The sequence below is a fragment of the Rhagoletis zephyria genome, unplaced genomic scaffold (assembly GCF_001687245.7).
Source record: "Rhagoletis zephyria isolate East Lansing unplaced genomic scaffold, Rhagoletis_zephyria_1.1 Rzeph_scaffold_00033, whole genome shotgun sequence".
Classification (NCBI taxonomy): domain Eukaryota; kingdom Metazoa; phylum Arthropoda; class Insecta; order Diptera; family Tephritidae; genus Rhagoletis; species Rhagoletis zephyria.
This window is the reverse complement of record NW_016157117.1, coordinates 407772-430253: the sequence shown is the minus strand read 5'-3', so window position 1 is coordinate 430253 and position 22482 is coordinate 407772. Positions and strand designations below refer to the sequence as shown.

The window sequence follows — 22482 nt, the reverse complement described above, 5'->3', positions numbered from 1 at the left end:
CTGATCATTTATGTATACATTTGTCTATATCTATCTCGATTCGTTTTGCCTGTTACAAACAACCGTTATGTGAACAAAGTTATAATACCCTTGTGCACAAGTGCGCTCGGGTATAAAAAGAGCTGCACTGAGATGTCAACAAGACGTATTAATTACAGGTGGTAGCAAGGCATAAATAAGGTCGGTGTTATGCAGAAATTTTGTTTGGAAAACTGCGTGCAATTGTTGTTGCAGCAAACTCGGAGAGAGCGAGTTTGGCGACTCTCACAGCAAACTAATTTTGTTTGGTCAAACTGCAACAAATTCGGTGTTGTCATATACACAAATTTTATACAATTGTTGCTATACACTAAAATTGCAGCGATACCGAAGGCCACAGAACTGAATTTATGCTGTAGGAGCTTCAAAGATTAGGGCACAGTTAATTGCCTATACGATATCATAAACAATATATTAATTGTGCACGTTATGTACATCTGAAATTCTCATTTCGTGTTGGCTATAGCCATGAAAACCATAATGAACGTGCAACCCTGTGCCAAACTCGACATAACCATGAACCATGTCTTTCGTTCATGGACATAACCACCTCTGAGCAAACTAAGCAGCCACCATTTAATTTGGCAAACAAAGGTTTGTCTGCATAACACCGACCTATGGTAGAAGTGATTTTGACATTCCTCTCTTTTAAACATCGACTATAACGTCAAGTTATGAATAACTTTTAACCCTTTCAAGTTGGCATTTTCTATTTTTTATTAAAAATTAAATTGCGTGCTGTGAGATAGTTTTGAATTGTGTAATTTTTTTTGTTTATCGGCACATCCATTTATAGATACATATACAAAAATGAAAAGGAGCAGGAACTACGAGCATTGCCCTGTGTGTGGCAAGAGCCAAGACCTGAAAGTTTTAAGGCGCCTAGTTGCGACGTTAGAAGACTTCGTTGGGAGAACAGCTGCTGTGTTAAAATGGAAGATTATTTCCTTGTCTGTGAAAATCATTCAGCGCGAGTAATTTTGCTACTTGCCCATTTCAGGTAAATATTTTTAAGCGCAGGCGTTCATGCCCAGGTGCAGTTCCCATGCCGTGGGAGGTTCCTGTGCCTAAAATACCTGAAGCACACGAAAGTTCAGAAGTGACGATATCATCTGTTGATGGCCAGACGCAAACTGAGTAAGCCTGCAAGAAATAGGTATTTTCTTACAAAATTATGCTCACATAAGCACGTCAGGATCTAGATTTACACTAATATACATACATACGTACGTAGAAGAAAACATTATATTATTTTTTTTTATAAGTGCCGGATGATTTTTAGAATTAAATATTTAAGTAAGAAACTAAACGCTCAAAAACATTGGGCGAATAAAAACAAAAAATTCTTAAAACAATTTCATAAAAAGTTTCTTTGATTTTTTTTCGTGGCTTCCTTTATCAGGTATTCGTTTCTGTCTATATGAATATGTACATGTAAGATGCGAATGCAATTAAAATTCTTTGAAGATGATATTGAAGTAATTCTTAAAATTTGTATACATACATATGTTTGCATTTATACTGATGCTAATTTGTAGCAAACATAGCACTCGCACCTCAAAGGGATAATTTGTTTGTTTACAGTTTTTTGACATTATAACTAACTACGAGAGAGTTGGAGCCAGTTGTCACTTCTACCTTATTGAATATGCCATGAACGAAAGACACAAGATGACGCCTTAAGGAAAGAAAGAAAAAGGTTATTTTCTAGCTGTTGAAATCTCGACGCCATCTTTGTTGTAAGAAGTAAACAACGAAGAGAACAAAAAAAAACGCGTAATTGTTGAACGCATGAATAATCATTATTATTATGCAAATTCTTCTATAAATCATGCTGNTGCCGTTCTGTTAAATTATTAAATTTAAAAAATTGCAGTAAAAAGCCACCACCAAATTGTAAACAACGACCAAATGTAAATAAACGGCTAATGTCAAAGTCGCCCAACTTTTTTCCTAAATGCGATTATAACGGGCTACTAAGAAGAAGTCGTGATCTTGTATTTTTGGTTCATGGAATATGCCTTGGGTGGTAGCGATAAAAGCCATACTTCTTCTTAAGAGCACGGTTATGTCAAATTATCGCCTGTTTTGCTTTGCCTACATANTCTATAAATCATGCTGTTAGTAACCCTGTTCCTAAATAAACTTAGCGACATATCGGGTGGCAACATTGTTTTGTGCCATATATCTACGAACAGATGAATTTCGGGTGAATGCTGAACGGATCGCCAAGTCAAGCAGACGTACCAAGAACACAATCAAGAAACAAGACAAACACATATAAAAGAAGTTCAGCATCGCCGCGCGACAAATATATTGTACCTTATTTTAAACGCTTTATTGTAATGTTTAATCTTTAATTGCGGAAAATAAACAGTTTTTCTTAAATTCGCGCAAAATAGTTTTGTTCATTTGGCGACACAACACATGCCGTTCTGTTAAATTATTAAATTTAAAAAATTGCAGTAAAAAGCCACCACCAAATTGTAAACAACGACCAAATGTAAATAAACGGCTAATGTCAAAGTCGCCCAACTTTTTTCCTAAATGCGATTATAACGGGCTACTAAGAAGAAGTCGTGATCTTGTATTTTTGGTTCATGGAATATGCCTTGGGTGGTAGCGATAAAAGCCATACTTCTTCTTAAGAGCACGGTTATGTCAAATTATCGCCTGTTTTGCTTTGCCTACATATCCGCGTATACATACACATACACGTAATTATATACCCTGCAAACAAATTCTCCCTAATTCTTTAAAATTATCGAATGTTTGTTATAAGCATATGAATCAGTTGACAAGAACTAGTGAAGAAATTTCTGTACAATTTCTTAAAGAAAATTCATGAAAAAATTCTTAAACTATTTAGAATACTCTGAAATCCTGGTATGCAAGGTATACATATACATACGAATATGAATACATAAAGAAGCTGTTGTTGACACAACGTGTTCATACCAACGGTAAATGTGGTTTTGGTATGATTGCTACAACCTGTAAATTATTAGGGGTCCTCATCTAAAGTGATAAAGGGATAAATTGCTTAAATTTATCAATTTGTCCGCATTCTTTCACGAACGTACCTTGGTAAATAATTGCATAAAGGCTCAGTTAGGCTATCTGCACACTTGTCGTCCAATCATAGTTGCGTTATCGTCTCGCCCTGAAATTTCGAGCCGAGTACATGCATTTCTAAACTTAACTTAATTTAAACTTACCGTAAGAAATCATCAATGATTACTCAACACGTTAACTTAATTAACATTTTGTTTTGTGTTTTCTTTTTCAGCTCTTTGACAGTTTGCCGCCTAAAATGCCACATCAAAAAGTGCATGCACCTAAATGTGTTTGCGTGCATTTATGTATTTTTGAGTAATACAAAAACGAAAATCTGGCAAGCAATTATCAAGAGTTTATCACTTTTGATGAAGACCCCTCTTGTTGCAACCATGCATGTAAGCGTTTGGAAAGCAGTTTCAAATTCAACATACACTTAGAGGTTGCCGTGTTTATGCGAATTGTGAAGATGAACATCAGCTAACATGGCTTAACAATCAAATTGAAATCTTCGTCAAACGGTTATCATTTATAGAAGATAATTAACTTCATTATACGCTTTTAGGATAGTGATTCAAATAGATAAATTGCCAAGGTTAAAAAGAAACTATTCTTTAATACACTCTAATGCAACGCTGCAAAAAATTTGGGGTGGCAATGCCTTGGGTCCGAAAATGTGTTGAATTTGATAGGTGACCGAGCCGTAGGTGGTGGATTCGTTCTTCGTTCTTTTTGCCAAGTACACGAATCGAGGCGTGTAGTGTTTGAAAAAGTTGGTCAGAAAAATCATTAAACATCCAAAATGGTATGTAAAAAATATTCAAAAGCTATGGGAAAACAGAAAGTGTTCGCCTTAGGGAATAAAATTATTGGTTTATCTTGTGACAAATCGTGCGAATGATTATGTAAATCCGCCTTGAATTTAATCGAAATCTGTGGTGCTGCATAATGGCGAAGGTCGATTATTCGCCTGCATGTACGAGGCACCGAAGAGGTATTCGTTCAATTGAGTGACGTATGCAATTTCATAAAAAAAAGGAATATCTCAAGGGCAAAATTTTCAATTTCCTTGTCGATAATTCTGTTTTCCAAGCATGAAAATATCATAGCCTCTACTTAAACTAACATTCGCATGTATTTTCCCTGTGATGCTTCTTTTATATTGCGTGCGCTGATGGCGTGATGGATTCGTGCATATGGATGTGTAGGTCAACTTTACTGTCGACGAAATCCGTGCTTTGATGGACAAGAAGCGTAATGTCCGCAACATGTCCGTCATTGCTCACGTCGATCATGGCAAATCCACCTTGACTGATTCCTTGGTAAGTAGTAAATAATCCTTTCATAACCTAGATTCTCACTGACTCACATACATTTTTCGCTGTTCGGGTCGAGTGACGTCAGCAGCGAGTAGAATCTTATGCATTTCACAACTTGATTTAATTGCTTTGATTACCTATACACTTTTCCGCAGGTGTCGAAGGCTGGTATCATTGCTGGTGCCAAGGCTGGTGAAACCCGTTTCACTGACACCCGTAAGGATGAACAGGAGCGTTGCATTACCATCAAGTCAACGTAAGTTATTTTTTATATTTTGTGTATAGGTTTGACTAGTTGTAAAAAAAATACGTATTCCTAAACCTCCAGCGCCATCTCGATGTACTTCGAAGTTGAAGACAAGGATCTTGTCTTCATCACCCACGTCGATCAGCGTGAAAAGGAATGCAAGGGTTTCTTGATTAATTTGATCGATTCCCCCGGTCACGTCGATTTCTCCTCGGAAGTAACAGCTGCTCTTCGTGTAACTGACGGTGCTTTGGTCGTCGTCGATTGTGTGTCTGGTGTGTGTGTACAAACTGAGACTGTGTTGCGTCAAGCTATCGCTGAACGTATTAAGCCAATCTTGTTCATGAACAAGATGGACCGCGCTTTGCTTGAATTGCAATTGGAAGCTGAAGAATTATACCAAACTTTCCAGCGTATTGTTGAAAACGTAAACGTCATTATTGCTACCTACAACGATGATAGTGGGCCAATGGGTGAAGTGCGTGTGGACCCCTCAAAGGGTTCCGTCGGTTTCGGTTCAGGTCTGCACGGTTGGGCTTTCACCCTTAAGCAGTTCTCCGAAATGTACTCTGAGAAATTCAAGATCGATGTCGTCAAGCTAATGAACCGGTAAGTTAATTTTAATTTTAAAATTTACAAGTGGTTTATGGAAATAGATTTAAGAAATGCTTTTAGCACAATATGTGTTGCACGCAAGAAGTATGTCCAGTTTGGCGAAATCCTAGTGGGTATATTTCTATTGACCGTGCGACAAGTGCATCTACAATAAAAGCAGATTAAACCGGTCTGCTGTTTCAGCGGCACCGATATCGACGCTTTGTAACGCTGTTCTGGAACCTCTTTCTTAATGTTCAATCGGAATATGCTGAAGATTTGTCGAGACATATATTACTAACCCTTAAGAATCGCGAAAATAGGGTGTGGTGTACTTTCGGGAATAAATTACATACACATACACAACTCTAATCAGTTAAAAGATTTTAATTGAAAATTATACTTTTCTTAAATTCAGTTTGTGGGGTGAGAACTTCTTCAATGCCAAGACCAAGAAATGGCAGAAACAAAAGGAAGCTGATAACAAACGTTCCTTCTGCATGTACATCTTGGACCCCATCTACAAAGTGTTCGATGCTATCATGAACTACAAGAAGGAAGAAATTGGCACATTGTTGGAAAAGATCGGTGTTGCCATCAAACACGAAGATAAGGACAAGGACGGCAAAGCCTTGCTGAAGGTCGTTATGCGCACATGGCTGCCAGCTGGTGAAGCTTTGCTTCAGATGATTGCCATTCACTTGCCTTCACCTGTGGTCGCCCAGAGATACCGTATGGAAATGTTGTACGAGGGTCCACATGACGATGAGGCTGCCATCGCTGTGAAGAACTGCGATGCTGATGGACCATTGATGATGTACATTTCGAAAATGGTACCGACGTCCGATAAAGGACGTTTTTACGCTTTCGGTCGTGTGTTCTCTGGTAAAGTGGCTACTGGCCAGAAGTGCCGCATCATGGGTCCCAACTATGTCCCCGGCAAGAAGGAAGATTTGTACGAAAAGGCCATCCAGCGTACAATTTTGATGATGGGTCGTTATGTAGAAGCCATCGAAGATGTGCCTTCCGGCAACATTTGCGGTCTGGTCGGTGTTGATCAATTCTTGGTGAAGACCGGTACTATTACCACATTCAAGGATGCCCACAACATGAAGGTGAGTACCATGCGCTGCAAAATATATAAAATAAAAAAAACTTTTGATAGTATTTTATGATGATACCTAACACAGACCTGTACTGAAACACTTATGAAAGATAATTGTCTCCTGAACTTATTAATCTAAAAGCATATGTAGCTTTACAATATTTTTCAAGTAAAATTATAATTTAATTTTGATTTGCTTTTAAGGTGATGAAATTCTCCGTGTCGCCTGTGGTGCGTGTTGCCGTCGAGCCCAAGAATCCCGCCGATTTGCCCAAATTGGTGGAAGGTCTCAAGCGTTTGGCCAAGTCTGATCCTATGGTACAATGTATTATTGAAGAATCTGGTGAGCATATCATTGCTGGCGCCGGTGAATTGCACTTGGAAATTTGCTTGAAGGATTTGGAAGAAGATCACGCTTGCATTCCATTGAAGAAGTCCGACCCTGTTGTATCTTACCGTGAAACCGTATTCGAGGAATCGAACCAAATGTGCTTGTCCAAATCGCCCAACAAGCACAATCGTCTGATGATGAAAGCTTTACCCATGCCTGATGGTTTGCCAGAGGACATTGATAACGGTGATGTGAGCTCGAAGGACGATTTCAAACTTCGTGCCCGTTACTTAGCTGAGAAATACGATTATGATGTGACAGAAGCCCGTAAGATCTGGTGTTTCGGTCCCGACGGCACTGGCCCCAACTTCATTCTGGATTGTACCAAATCTGTACAGTACTTGAACGAAATCAAGGATTCCGTTGTTGCTGGTTTCCAGTGGGCCACCAAAGAAGGTATCATGGCTGAGGAGAACCTGCGTGGTGTTCGCTTCAACATCTATGATGTGACGTTGCACGCTGATGCTATCCATCGTGGTGGTGGCCAAATCATTCCAACAACACGTCGTTGCTTGTACGCTGCAGCCATTACTGCTGGCCCACGTTTGATGGAACCCGTTTACTTGTGTGAAATTCAGTGCCCTGAGGTTGCTGTCGGTGGCATCTACGGTGTACTGAACAGACGTCGTGGTCACGTATTCGAGGAAGCTCAAGTCGTAGGCACACCTATGTTCGTTGTCAAAGCCTACTTGCCCGTAAACGAGTCGTTCGGTTTCACCGCCGATTTGCGTTCCAACACCGGTGGCCAAGCTTTCCCACAATGTGTGTTCGACCATTGGCAAGTGTTGCCTGGTGACCCCTGCGAACCTAGCAGCAAACCATACCAGATTGTGCAAGATACACGTAAGCGTAAGGGTTTGAAGGAGGGTCTCCCTGACTTGTCCCAATACCTCGATAAATTGTAAGCGCTTCGAGAAGTTTAGTGTGTGTTTGTTGATGTACCGGCGCAGATGGAGAGAAGAACAAGGAGAAATTATACAAAATAATAAAAAAGATAAATACATAATTACAACAATATAAACCTAAAATATACATACTACATATATTTTTCATAATTTGAATTTGAGGCACATGGAATGTACTACTGCTGTTAATCGGACGCAATTTATTATTTGTGTAAGCGATTAATTTGATGTACTACATAAATTGTTTACTTTATTTTAATTAATTTTAATAAGTGACTCAATATTGACTCGCTTTTCCTTTTCTTGATTTTCTTTGCGTTTTAGTTTTTGCTTATTGCCTTGAATTATGTTTGCTGAGCATTGGGCATTGGTGCATTTTCAATATCTGCTGTATCTGTGATTAATTTTTAGTACAATCGCGGTGTTTGTTTTAAATTGTGAATATTTCAAAACTGGGAAAAGATGATGCCGTACAGAGGTGCAGAAAAAGGAAATTACGATTTGGGTAGGAGAGAATGCAAATAAATTGGGAATGATAAATGGTTTTAAAAACTTGACTCGAATGCTTGGAGAAAGAGATTTTAAAGTTTTTGTGGTTGTGCTATAAATGCCTAAAATTGTCAAATTAGAGATTTGCCTAAAATTTCCTTTTTGGTTGTTGTTGTTTCCGACAGGGTGGGTGTATGATGTATGCCTAAAACTATGCAAGATAAAAACTTAAAAGAGGTACACAAATAAATTGGCTATATGAAATATAGGTAATGTTTCCATGAAGATGTTGCATATTTCTTAGGCGCTTCCCTCTAGGCCGGATGAAGCGATTATCAATAATCAGTGCGACCCACACTGGTTCAGATTTGAAGACATTTACGTACATGATTTAAAGCGGTGACGGATCTGCTTTAAATCACCGATAGGCAGAGAGAGCTTTAATTCTGCACGCGCCTATACAAAATGTATAGAAAGCAAAAAGAGCTTTGCACGCGGGCAAGGCAGTGCCCGTCACCGATTTAAAGCATTTTCAAAGACTTCATGGAGAGTGTAACTACTTTTAGCCAATGTGCGCCAAAGAGCTATTGGGATAACAACGTTCATTAAACCCAGGTAAGATATTCAGGGCTATCGCAAAATCCATCGTAGTTCCGAGTTTTCGTGTAATTTACGAAAATTCTATCACTGAATGCTAATAGTGACGAACGTAGCGTCTAAAAGTTAACTCTTACATTTCAAAGCTCGCTCAAAAACCAGAGGGAGTCTCGATTGTCTCTTACGCCGACGATTGCTCGATCATGGCGGCTGGGAATGGAATTGATGACCTGTGTTCGAAAGTAAACGGGTATCTCTCCGAACTTTCTCGCTTCTTCACTGCAAAGTGTCTAGCCCTCTCCCCTACGAAATCCTCTGCGACCCTGTTCACAACCTGAACGAAGGAGGTCAGGCTACCGCTGGGAATTCACGTCGATGACACACCAATTCCGACGGTGAATAACCCCAAAATACTCGGAGTAACATTCGACAGCCTGCTCTCCTTCTCTGCGCACGCAACCGCTATTGTCAATAAAGTACAGAGCCGCAACAAGGTCCTCAAGTCGCTAGCCGGCAGTACTTGGGGCAAAGACAAAGAAACGTTGCTGGCAACATACAAGGCAATAGGCCGGCCGGTTTTGAACTACGCAGCGCCAGTGTGGTCGCCAGGGACTAGTAGGANTCCTACCTGAGTAGATTGAATGAGGATGTGCCAAATGAGTGTCCAGCATGCGGAGAGACCCCACATGACTCGAAACATCTCTTCGCATGCCCGGAAAACCCGACAACCCTGACGGCCTTGTCCCTGTGGACCAACCCCGCAGAAGCTGCACGCTTCCTAGGGCTGCCGTTAGTGGAACTTGACAACGACTGAGATACCAACCGACCTGGGCGGGGTTGTTGTAGCCGCTACAACAACAACAACAACGTAGCGTCTACTTTGAATACCCATTGAAATAAGTTCCAGCTGCTAGAACCTGCTGCACTTGTGTTGTATCTTTCAATCTTTCATAGACTGGGACCCTTCACATTGGCAAATCCCCATACAAACTGTGGCAAGAAGTATTAATTGAGATCCGATTTTACCACTTACCCTCAACCGCCGTCTTCATGATCTCTTATGCTGACGGCTGCTCGATAATGGCGTCAGGGAATGGAATTGATGACTTGTGCTCGAAAGTAAACGCTACCTCTTCGAACTTTCTCGCTTCTTCACTGCAAGGAGCCTAACCCTCTCCCCTACGAAATCCTTGGCAGCCCTATTTACCACGTGGACGAAAGATGTCTGACTAAATGCCCCGAAACCCCATCCCGATGGCAATTTCTAGCAACGTTTTATCAATTTAGAAGTTGCAACAGTCTTGTAAATTTTAATCAGCACTGCAGGATTGCCGCTTTTGTTAGAGTACAGAGTCGCAACAAGATCCTGAAGTCGCTAGACACCCGCACCTGTGGCAAAAACAAAGAAACGTAGTTGGTAAGATACAATTTAATTGCCCAACCGGTTCTGAACCATGCAACGCCCGTATGATCGCCAGGAACTAGCAGGACGCAGTGGATGAAATCACATACCTGCCAAAACACGGCACTCCGGACCATCACGAGATGCCTTCTGATGTCGACACAGCACCACCAAGGTCAAAATTATCCGCTTCACGAGCCGCCATACTATGCTATGTAAGCAGTTCCTGCTTGCTGCAGAGCCCTCGCCTAGGTACGTCAGAATTCATATATACGAAATTACGCAGGAAGTCCAGAGGTTAATAAAACAACCTCTGGACCCGACAGGCCATAAATGGCATTTATAGCACCAACGTCCCTCAATCATTGTCGTCAAGCCGATCTAGGCAGGACCAAGTAAGCCGCTACAACGCTCCACTGGATGTCGTAATCGGAATCTAATCATCATCACCTGCAGCAAATGAAGAGCTTCAGCTACCTCTAAAGAGTTTAGTCAGGTGGTATAGTATCGTCTTCTGACTCTGTGAGACTGCGACCAAGGAAGTGTAGAATTGGCCAGATCGCTTCATTTCTAGGATGCCGTGAAGGATCTATCCACGTTCTTGGGAAATGTGTGCCAAGTCTGAGCTCATACGAGGCAGCTAACTGTATGTTTGCTCACCATACGCAACGGAGTTGGGCTAAAATTTTAGCGGACGGCTATTTTGGAGGACCTACGATACAATCGTTCCCACGACAGTCGGGTCTATGTAACCGGAACGACCCAGACTTATATCTGGGCAAGGACTGTGACTCGCTTACCAGATTGACCCTGAGCCTTCCCAACTTTGGTCGAATTGTTACAAAACGTCTTTTACGAAACTTTTGCAAGATTTATGAGTGAGCCTTTTTTACAAAAAATCCCTTTGATTTCTCTAAATTGAAAGGTTATTCATTCCTTATTCGAATTATTCACTCGGTAGTAACTTTTATCCGAGCTGCACTATATGTATTTATGGCACAATTTTTTCGCGTTATTCAAAATTCGGTTTTGAAATATTCAAAGGAAAAAAATTAACTTTTTTATTCACCCAAACCCGCGTTCGTAACAAAACAAAAACTGGACGTCTTCAAATATATGAAATGTAAATTTTTTTTGAAAGTTATTCAAAATTTGTATAAAAAAATTTTCAAGCAAACAAAAAAATTTCGGCTTCTGCTTCAAAATTTGTTGTAAACAGAATGCAACATTCCTCAACGTCTTGGCCAAATTATAGAAACCAATACTACAATCCAGTCTACAAAATCCGTGCTTTAATTCAAACTCTGGATGCTGAACTAGCGACACTCTCTCAACGGTGTGCAGTAACAAAACTTAACATCTCAAAGCCATCTTTTCCCAAAGTGGATTACGTACTCGGTCGCAGCAGCGCTGGCGTCCCTTACCGGGTAGAGTCAGATGCTCAAAAAAGTATGTCAGTGTTAAATGATGGTAAGACGGCTAGTGCCACGCCGACACGCACGCTTTCGAGCATCTATCGGTCGCGTGTAATTGAGGCCTTTCGCAATAGACGCATCTTTACCGTTTACGGTAATTACCATACAATAAGGCGTGCCTTGCTGAATCGCGGTTGGTTGGAGAAGCTGACGCCAAATCGTTATCCGAAATTGCAGAGCTTGCCCGAAGAGGTACTGCTGCAACATGCAAAGCGTGGCAACGACTATGAAGCAGTAGCCATTTCGAAAATTATTAGTCACTTTCCTGCCTTCTTCATTTGGCAACCGAAATCCCATCGTGATTTTCACACTGATATTTTGCCACTACGAAATCGTGTACGACGCGGTCGTAATTTGGACTTTTCCACCAAGGTCGGTTTGATTGGTTGCGCCGAGCAGCAACAGTGGTTCCATGAGAAGGGCGTGTGTGGCATGAGTCATCCGCGTTTTTATCGTCTCGGTGGTAGCACAGAAGAACGCATGGCATTCATAGAGGATTTCCGACAAACTCAATGTCGTTGTTTGCTCAAATTTCTATCGGAGAATATGCATCGCTTGTCGGAGCTTGTTGATCCAGATGCAGGTACAGTGCCCATTTCTGTGGTGCATTTTGCTGTGACAAATTTAAAAAAACATTTCGATGAATTGGATCATCGTACATTGGACGATGAGACTGTAACGAATGCAGATCGCGAAAAGGTTGAGTGGCAGCAGTTCATTGCGAATTCTAACGAAGTCATACGTAACAATGCGAAAATTCAAGCCAATGTGGCTTTATTGGAGGAGGTGTCAAAACTCAGTCGGTTGTATTTGGCTAAGCTGGAAGAGCGACGGAGAGACTACAAATGGGATGGTTACCGTAATCTGTGGATACTCAAGCCGGGCTATCAATGCCGCGGACTTGGCATCATCATACAAGGTTCTATCGATGAGATTTTGCAATGGGCAACCAACAATCCACAAAGACGATATATCGCACAAAAATATATAGGTAAGCTTTGCTACGGAAAATGCTGCGTCCTAAAATATCGCACGATAGTTGATGCTTTGCGAGCAGATTATCATGGGGACCGTAAACTCTAGTCGGTTTCGGGTAATGTGTGAAAGAAGATTTGAATGCTTGTACTAGCAGGTTTGTTGGTGGCTTTGAGTAGGTGGTTGTAGAAGAGGTATGATTGATGAGCACAGAATGTCCAACGCGGGACATATGCCAGAGGAAGAATATCGAATTTCGTTCGCCGAACTGGCACCCGACCGCCGGGCTGCCTGGAAATATGCCTTTCAGGTACGTCGAACGCCCCCTTCTAATTAGGCTGACACACGTTTTGACCAGGAGAGCGAAGTGGAGACGGCCTTCGGGCGTATCTGGCATCCGCTGACTGGTTGGGCGGCGTGGAAATATGCCTTTCAGGCATGACTAAAACTGGTAACTTCTGACAGAGAGAGGACCTTTTTTGTTCTCTTTTTTGTCCTCTCAATAGTCAGAGAACCGAGTACGGAATCGATTTCCAGTAAAATCTGACTGATTCTGACTATTTCTGACTAGTCCTAAGCGACTAAGACTAAGAAGCATGTTTAGAATTCGGAAGTCTTCAGCGAGCTCGAAAACCACCCTGCAGAATCATTGAATACAAACGATTTCACGGACCTTCAAGACGGCATTATGCATGAGGCTTTAAAACGTGACACGCATGGACGAAGGGACTACTAGGGTGCTGATGATGAAAGATGAAATGATCTACGCCTATTCTTTAAAGCAGGGAAACAACATTCCGTGGATTTTATGTTCAAGGAGGCCACCTTAATTTTATGAGCACGCGTCTTGTGTTGTTTTGAACCTAGATTTAGGGTCAAAATACCTCGAAGGGGTAGGTGTGGATGAGGGGCCTTTAGCGTTGCCAAATATTATTTCTTACCACAGCGCGCTCAAGTTAAAGCTGACGTTCTATAGTTAGCCGAGTGAGGTAAAAGGATAAGGCAGAAAAATGTCTGTGTATTAACACTGTAGTCAAATGTACTAGTTGTAAACTACCCCACAACTAGTATGAACCGCATGCTCAACTAGTTAGCCAACTATCTTTTTTCCATCAAATAAACTGGTATTTTTAACATGGGGATGTCCTACGAAATGGTAATTGTCAGATTTCGGTCAGATATATACCAGTCTCGTACGAGTTCAAACTAGACAGAAAAATACTAGTACAATTATGGGCCCAAACCACTACTTTGGAAGTCAAAAAATAAAATGAATTCATGAATATACAAAAAATAAAAACTTTTGATTAAGTACACTTTAATACATTATACATTTTTATTTAGCAGCCTTAGATTTGCCAATAATTAGTGTTACATTTTTTGAGTATTAATTAAAATATTATTAAATTACATAAATATTTCACACTTTCGATAATAAATTTAAATGCACTTTCCATTAAATTATATTAAAAGTAAAAGCTTTCAGGTACAATAAATAACTATATTATTATCTTATTTTAGTTTAAACTAAAATGAATACTTTAGTTCATTTTTGAGTGAACTAAAATTAAAATAAAAGTTTTCATTAAAATAAATTAAATTCATTAACTTTGCACACTTCAGCCCTTTTTAATATTTTTTTTTAAGTAGTAATTGATGTTTAAAATTTGAGATTTGGATAAGAATAAAATAAATAAATATTCTTAATTTTTGTCTATACTTTGGCTTGTTGATTGATAATTGAAATTAATCAAATAATTATATTAATCGTGTAATTTAAAAAAGTCAAAAATAATTGAAAATTATCAAAAATAACAAAACGATGTAATTAAAATTAACGAATTAATTAAAAAATTTTGTGTAAGCAGTTAATTAATTATTAAAAAGGTGCTAATATTGGTATTTAATAATTAAACGGTTATCTAAAAAATATGCTTTGATTAATAATCATTATGAATATTAATTATTATTCAACAAGTATGGTATAATTATTATTTAACAAGTATGGTATATATACTCGCTTTAACGGTTTACAATATACTCAAATAAAAGTTATAATATTTTGTGTACTCTATTGTATTAAACTGTCGAAGTCAAATAAAACAGGGCATGAATAAATAATTTTGTACTTGGCACAGGTCTGGTCATTTTCGAACTAGTTTGGTTTCAGTCAGGAAATTCTAGTTGTAAGCTAGTATTTTTCCTGACTAGTTTGGGGTTTCACTGCAGGGTAGCTTGTAATAATGTAATGAAGCTTAATAAGCTGCACATTTTACTATAAATCGCAACGATCACGCAGGGTTCTGGCTACTAGATTTCTCATTACATATGGCTATACTTCCCGGTGTTTCTGCTTATTATAAATGGAAACCATGAAACATTAGTTTGCACAAGTCATTAAAAAATATTCTAAATGCGGCACAATTTCTTTTTTCTTTTTCCACAGAACGTCCACTTTTGATACACAAAACAAAATTCGACATACGCCAGTACATGTTGCTCTCGATTGGTGAATCCACTCTATCACTTTGGTTGTATAAGGATTGTTATCTACGATTCAGCTCTCAAGAATTCACCATAGATGATCTCCGCGAATCGATACATCTCACAAATAATTCCGTACAGAAGCGTTATAAGAATAAACCCAATCGTGATGTACGTCTGCCGAAGAATAATATGTGGTCGTTGGAACACTTTAAAGTCTTTCTAAAACACACGAATGCTCCCAATAACGTATGGGAAGAACGTATTTATCCAGGTTTCAAAGAGAATCTTACAGCCGTTGTAATGGCTAGCATGGAAGAGACAGAATTTGTGGAAAATACGTTCGAATTGTATGGTTGTGATTTGATGTTAGATGAGGATTACAATCCCATTTTAATTGAAATCAATTCAACACCGGATTTGACGCCATCCACTGATGTGACTGCGCGTATTTGTCCAATGGCTCTGAGGGATTTGATAAAAGTAATTGTCGATTTGCCATGCAATCCGCATGCGCCCACTGGTAATTTTGAGCGCGTCTACGAGGTGAATTATAAATTCAACAGGGAGTTTGATCCTGAAGTTGGATTAGACATTTGTGGAAAGAGAATGACCCTTTTCAAGCCTACAAATATAGTGCCAAAGAAAGCACCAAGAGCACCAATGCTATTACACAAAACCGAACAACTAATTAAAGTGCCGCTAAAACGATTAAGAGGTCCGCCACCGGTGAGTAAATGCGACATTTTCGTTATTTTTTTTTTATAAGCTAAATGAACAGAAGTAGTATTAGAAAATGTATTCGATTAAGAAAGTCTCAAAAACTACTTAAAACTCATGTAGAAAGCCATCAATGTATTAAATTAGGTTGTTTAGTAGAATCTCAACTATGTTTATCACGGACGGCTTACTCAACAGAAAGACGCCGGTATGCAGCCGCACCTACTTGTGGACAGACGTGTTGACTTCAGTGAAGCTGCTCCACCGAATATCCTTTTCTTTCTGCCGTCACTGTCCACCCTGATCATATCACAGATGTGGAAGTAGGATCATTACTCTTCTTAAGTTAGGAAAGAAGGCGGATGCAGGATAATCATAAATAGCCTATTCCTCCTACCCCTAGTGGCAAAAGCCACGCTAGAATTTCTCCCCAACCTGAGTCAGCATCAAGAAAAGCTAGCCGCATACACCACACAGATGAGCGAGGATCTGCACCCACATCGGCATAGTATAGAGTTACTCCCTCTGTTCCGACGCCGCTGAAACACTACGTTTCCTGGGCCTACCGTTAATTGGGCTTGACGACATTTATTGAAGGATAATTCGGTTTAGGCAGGCGAGGTAGCCGCTATAACAACAACAAACTGCTATTATATATGAGTGGACGTCAATCGTTATGGGAATTCCGTAAAGCTAGTCGAAATTTTCAACAGGGCGCTCCCAAAACGGCGTACTCTCCTGGACCTCTGCATCACCAAACTCCCTCCGTCACCAGCTGTACTGTGTTTTGTGACAAAATCTAAAATCTCGAGAACTAGAACAGATAGCGATGGCGAATTCAGCAACAATAGCGCATACCTACACCACTTGAAGAAGCATCTGCCGTTAAAAGAAATGACGACCCTGATATCGGAAGCACTTCGCCATCGACATCGTCCGCTTCCTCGGCCTCAGGCTCGCCGATGCAGAAACTTCAGAAGACACCATTTGACGAGACCCCTAGAGGTTGAGCACTGCAGCTATAAAAACGGCAAAGGATTGATAACTTCATATGGTGTCACCACCGGCCTATTCTTAGCTATGTTTATGGGTCTAGAGCCTTTTAGAACTAACCTCCTTGAGTCTAGCGATGGGCGAAAAATAATTCATGGCCTATCAGTGTCTTCGTCCTTTTATATGAAATAGAAATATAGACGAAAGGGTCCAAATCCACCCTTCCTTCGGTCGACATAGTCATGCGTCGAGTGACCAAAAAGCTGCCAAAACCAAATGCGCCTCTTGTCTTCATCAGCGGTGAATTCCATGTGGCCATAGGTAAGGCATAAGCCTCAAAAGCCATTGTTCCCGACGGAATATGCAAGCTGATGGTGAAAAGAATGGGTCCATCGACTGTAGATTACCTCACGAAGGTCCTAAATCTGTCAATGACCACTATAATTAACGTGTAAAAATTGGGAATAGTGTCTCTCTTGTGACACCAGGGAAAATTGCCAATAAAGGTAAGTCTTATTGACCGATAACACTCCTCCCTGTCGCGAAGACACTAGAGGCCCTGCTACCGCCATACTTTGCGTACCACTTGACCCCCGCGAAGCATCAGCATGGCCCCTGCGAGGGCGTTGGATTTGTCAATGGCGTTCGAAATCGTGTGTCATTCTACGCTACTAGAAGACATTAAGGCTTCCTTTATTGAACAAGGGAGTGGTCGACACTCGTCAGTTGTTTTTTTTTTTTTAGAGATAAACCGCGAAAACCCAGGAAAATTAAAAAGGTGGTTCCACAGGTTGGTGTCCCCTCCCCGCTTACGTTAAATTTCTACATTTCGAAACCTCTTAAATGCCAGATGGAGTCTCCATCATCTCATAAGCTGATGGTTGCTCGAAAATGCCGTACAACAATGGAATTGATGACCCCTGGTCTAAAGTAAACGGTTATCTCTCCGAATCTGCTCACTTCTTCACTGCAATCCACAGAAACCATTTTCACCGCCTGGGCAAAAGAGGTTATGCCACATATGCGTATTTGACAGTGAACAATCCAAATATCCTCGGCGTAACCTACGACAGCCTGCCCTCTTTCTTGTCGCATACAATTGCCAACAAAATATACAACCCCAACAAAGTTCTCAATTCTTTCGCCGTCAGCACTTGGGGCAAAGACAAAGAAAAGAACATGCAAGGCCCGTGTGTTTGCCGTGGACAAGTAGGACGCAGTGGACGAAGCTACCGACATGCTATAACACAGCACTACGGGCATTCACGACTTGCCTTATGATGTTGTCAGAACACCACCTACATAGTGAGGCCCAAATGTTCAACATCACGCTCAGCAAGCGGTTCCTTGTTGGGTGCTGCAGACGTGAGCTCTCGAACAGACAATTGCCCGAGGCGGCACTTCAGAAGGTATCTCTGCGGACGGAAAAACAAGATCCAATAATACGTACCACTGGACCCGGCACAGTACAGACTGGCAATCAACGGCATTCAGCCACCTGCACTAACTCCCGTCCGGTGAATGTCGTAATAGGCGTCCAATCACCACCTGTGGACCAAAGTGAGCTTACCGATAGGGACCCGCGTAACTCTGTGCCAATTGTGATCTGGATATTGTACCAGGCTAAACCGCTATTTGTCCAGACTACACCCGGACATACTCAGCGTATGTGGCATGTGAAAGCTCCCCCCACGACACCAACAATTTTTCACATGCCCACTCAACCTGACCCAACTAACAGTCCTCTCGCTCTCGTCCAACCTCGTCGATACAGCCACCAGTCTTGGGCCTACCGTGAGTTGAGCTTGACGACAAAGATTGAAAGACTATCGGATCCAACCACACAGCATAGGTTTCAATGAAAAGTTTAAAGCAATGATGTTTCGGCTTTTACCCGCAGTGCGTCAGTGTAGAATATATAGAAAGATTAACAACGCTTGACATGCGAGCAAGAAACTCCTGCAGATCAGTAATGCTCAAAACAGCGCCCGCAAAGCTCTCTTTAGTGCTTAGTGCTGTTGGAATTTATGAATTTTTAACACGTTAAAAACCCGCTCATTCTTCGACAGTATACTTTCCAAAGTGTATATGTATACAGGGTGTCGTAGACCAAACGTCCACCCCTCTAAAATAGTGGGTTATGTTTTTTATTGAAAACTTCAAAAATTTGACCTACTAAGTCGGGGATGCTTTATCTTTTTGCGGTATTACCGACTTCCGGTTTCGACCGGTAGTTGGTTTAACTGACCGGAAGTAAATTTTTTACGTTTTTACTATAAATTCGGATTCTGCGCATAAAAATACACACCTTTTGTCGGGAAATTTTTTTCCGGTTTGGACTGAAAGTCCATTTTTTTAATTACACATGTATGTTTTTACTACAGATACGGATTTTTTGGAAAAAATACGCAACCTTTGTTTGAATCTTTTTTCTCGGAAGTGCCGTTTTAATTTCTAAATGACAGGAGTCCAACGCGAGTTAAAGTTCGTAGGTCATTTAGAGGTTAAAAAATGCGTTTCAAGAAAAAAGATTCAAATAAAAGTTACGTATTTTTGTCACAAAATTCGAATCTGTAGTAACAATATACATGTGTAATTAAAAAAAAAGTAAGTGCGCCTGGGCCGCTGTGGTGTAGTGGTGAGCAGTGCGCGCTTCCACTCCGCAGCACCTGGGTTCAAACCCTGGTCAAAGCAACATCGCAAAGAATATAGAAAAAAGGTTTTTTCTTAACAGCGGTCGTCCCTCGGCAGGCAATGGCAAACCTCCGAGTGTATTTCTGCCATGAAAAACAGCTTCTCATAAAAATACAATCGCCGTTCGGAGTCGGCGTAAAACTGTAGGTCCCTCCGCCTTGTGTGACAACATCAAGGCGCACGCCACAAATCGGAGAAGAAGCTCGGCCAAACACTAACATATGTGTAAGCGCCAATCTATTATTATTATTATATTAAGTGGGCCTGGGCCACACTGGAGAAGTGAAACTTACGGTACATATGTATCTATTTTGCCTCATAACCAATATACATACATACATTTGTACATACATATGTACATACATTCATATGCTTTTGCTTAAGGTTATAGTTTTTGTCATTTCTCTATCTAGATCCCTACCTCTACCCCCATTCGTTCTAAATACATTTATGTTATTCTGTTTTCCTTTATCTTCATTTCATCTTTATACTCTATCGATAACAAAATCGATAGTAAAATCCAACAAAATATCGATGACAAATTCGACAAAAATTTCGCTAGCAAAATAGATAATATTGATAACAAAATCGATTAGAAAATCGATAACAAAATCAATAAAAATATCGATACTAAAATCGATAAATAATCGATAACAAAATTGATTAGAAAATCGATAAAAATACTGATAAAAAATCTAACAAAATCGATAAAAATAATTACAAAGTCGATAAATAATCGATAAATAATTGCTAACAAAATCGATAAATAATTGCTAACAAAATCGATAAATAATCGATAACAAAATAAATAAATAATTGCTAACAAAATCGATAACAAAATCGATGAATAATCTGTAACAAAATCGATGACAAATTCGATAAAATTTTCAATAGCAAAATCGATAATAATCTTGGTCGTAAGATCGATTAGAAAATGGATAAAAATCTCGATTACAAAAAACGATTAGACAATCAAAACATATCGATAACGAAATCTATAAAAATATCGATAACAAAATCGATAAATAATCGATAACCGAATCGATGACAATATCGATAAATAATCGATAACAAACCCGATTAATAATCGATAGTAAAATCGATAACAAAATCGATAAATAATAGATAACAAAATCGATAAATAATCGATAAAAATATCGATAACAAAATCGATAATAACATTGATAGCAAAATTGATAGCAAAATCGATAACAAAATCGATAAAAATATTGATAACAATATGGATAAAAAATATAGATGAGAAAATCGTTGAAAATGTCGATTACAAAGTCGATAAAAATATCGATTATCATATAGATATGTTCCGAAAATATCGAAAGCAAAATCGATAACAATATCGATACAAATTTCGAAAAAAATCGATACAAATTTTGATAACAAATTCGATAAATAATTGATAACCGAATCGACGACAAAATGTGTAAATGATCGATAACAAAATCGGTAAATAATCGATAACAAAATTGATAAATAATCGATAACAATATCTATAAAAAATCAATTAAAATATCGATAACAATATGGATAAAAAATATAGATAAGAAAATCGTTAAAAATACCGATTACAAAGTCGATAAAAATTTCGATTATTATATCGATAAGTTCCGAAAATATCGATAGCAAAATTGATAACAACATCCATACAAATTTCGATAACAAAACCGATAAAAATATCGATTATTATATCGATAAGTCCCGGGAATCCCGGAAATCCCAAAATAGTTCCCAGATTGAGTCTGTGTGTCTCTATCTATATCCTTTTCTCTATAATTATCTTTATTTTAATCTTTCTTCCTCTATCTTCATCTTTACATTTATCGGTATCCTCATCCTGATCTTTTTCTTAATATTTAACTTTGTTTTTACTTTTGTATTTATAATTTTCTTCATCTACATACCTTTGCCCTTATAAAAGTAAAGAGTTTATATTTACCTTGGACTTCACTTTTGCCTTTATCTTTACGCATCTTTGTTTCTGTTTTTATTTTTACCTTTGCATACATCCTTTTCTTTATCTATGTACATACTCACCCTTACTTTCATTCGTGTATTGGTTTTTTTTAAGTGTTGTTCCTTAACCTTTTATTAGCAAGTTTTTGTAAAATTAATACCACGTGCATATACTCAAGAAGCACTTGCTTCAGCCCCAACCATTTCCGTTGCAGCATTTCCGTTGCACCATTTCCGTGTGCAATTTCCGTTGAATTTGCCAATTTACTCCCTACCAACCAACCGCCGCTAAAGAAGTTTCCCTTCAAAAATGGACTTCCAGTCCAAAACAATTTTCCGACAAAAGGTGAGTATTTTTATGCTCAGCATCCGAATCCCCGACTTGGTAATTCATATTTTTTCGTTTTCCACATTTCACCCAGTTAGGAAGTCCACGACGAGTTGAAGCTTGAAGGTCATTTAAAGGTTAAACAGGGCAGTTCTGAGAAAAAAGTTGCAAACAAAAGTTTCAAATTCTTATCCTTAGAATTCGAGTCTGTAGTAAAACCATATATGTATATATAGTTTGAAAAAATGGACTTCCGGTCAGTTTAACCCACTACCGGTTTTCAATAAAAACATTTCCCTGCATTTTATAGGGGGTGGACGGGTGGTCTAGGACACCCTGTATATCCGAGCTCCAAAAATGATTTGGATACACAAAGTATTAATCTTTTTCATACCACTTTTACCACTTTTTTAAGGCCACTTTTGAGCACGCAATAATTTCTTCCTCTTGCTCTTCCAGAAATCTAAAGCTCAGACTGTTAATAAAGGTACTGAACCTAAAGTACTCAAATCCGCCGCCAAAGAAGCGCTTGCAATACGCTACACTGCCCCGAAGTAAGCAGAAGAAGAAAAAGACAAAATCGCTCAGTCCAATATCTTATATTCAATAGTTTAATAGGACACTCATGTCATTTTGTAACAATTAAGATCAAATTAACTAAGTGGAACATTAATAAAATTTGTACAGCACAACAATC

At 39.3% G+C, this 22482-nt stretch overlaps 2 protein-coding genes across 3 annotated transcripts; both read left to right on the top strand.

Annotated features, from left to right (window-relative positions):
• The first annotated feature begins 3794 nt into the window (after window positions 1-3794).
• On the top strand, window positions 3795-7791 carry eEF2 (eukaryotic translation elongation factor 2). Its single transcript, XM_017618151.1, has 6 exons — window positions 3795-3901; window positions 4305-4418; window positions 4571-4671; window positions 4744-5271; window positions 5675-6371; window positions 6566-7791. Exons 1-6 carry the CDS (start codon window positions 3899-3901, stop codon window positions 7655-7657), a joined length of 2535 nt encoding a protein of 844 aa, XP_017473640.1. The 5' UTR covers window positions 3795-3898; the 3' UTR covers window positions 7658-7791.
• Window positions 7792-11260: 3469 nt separating this feature from the next.
• On the top strand, window positions 11261-22480 carry TTLL3B (Tubulin tyrosine ligase-like 3B). Of its 2 annotated transcripts, XM_017618169.1 has the most exons (4): window positions 11261-12611; window positions 15042-15808; window positions 22096-22160; window positions 22245-22336. In XM_017618169.1, exons 1-3 carry the CDS (start codon window positions 11366-11368, stop codon window positions 22144-22146), a joined length of 2064 nt encoding a protein of 687 aa, XP_017473658.1. In that variant the 5' UTR covers window positions 11261-11365; the 3' UTR covers window positions 22147-22160; window positions 22245-22336. The 2 variants fall into 2 exon arrangements, with proteins under 2 accessions (XP_017473658.1, XP_017473651.1); XM_017618162.1 differs by lacking the exon at window positions 22096-22160 and having other exon boundaries at window positions 22245-22480.
• Window positions 22481-22482: the final 2 nt, after the last annotated feature.

Excerpts from the sequence above, each read along its gene's own strand:
- eEF2 (XM_017618151.1), top strand. Across the intron at positions 4,419-4,570 it reads CCACCTTGACTGATTCCTTG|GTGTCGAAGGCTGGTATCAT; the intron begins GTAAGTAGTAAA and ends ACTTTTCCGCAG. Across the intron at positions 4,672-4,743 it reads TGCATTACCATCAAGTCAAC|CGCCATCTCGATGTACTTCG; the intron begins GTAAGTTATTTT and ends CTAAACCTCCAG.
- TTLL3B (XM_017618162.1), top strand. The coding sequence starts at position 11,366 with ATGCAACATTCCTCAACGTCTTGGCCAAATTATAGAAACCAATACTAC. Across the intron at positions 12,612-15,041 it reads TATCGCACAAAAATATATAG|AACGTCCACTTTTGATACAC; the intron begins GTAAGCTTTGCT and ends CTTTTTCCACAG. Across the intron at positions 15,809-22,244 it reads GATTAAGAGGTCCGCCACCG|AAATCTAAAGCTCAGACTGT; the intron begins GTGAGTAAATGC and ends TTGCTCTTCCAG.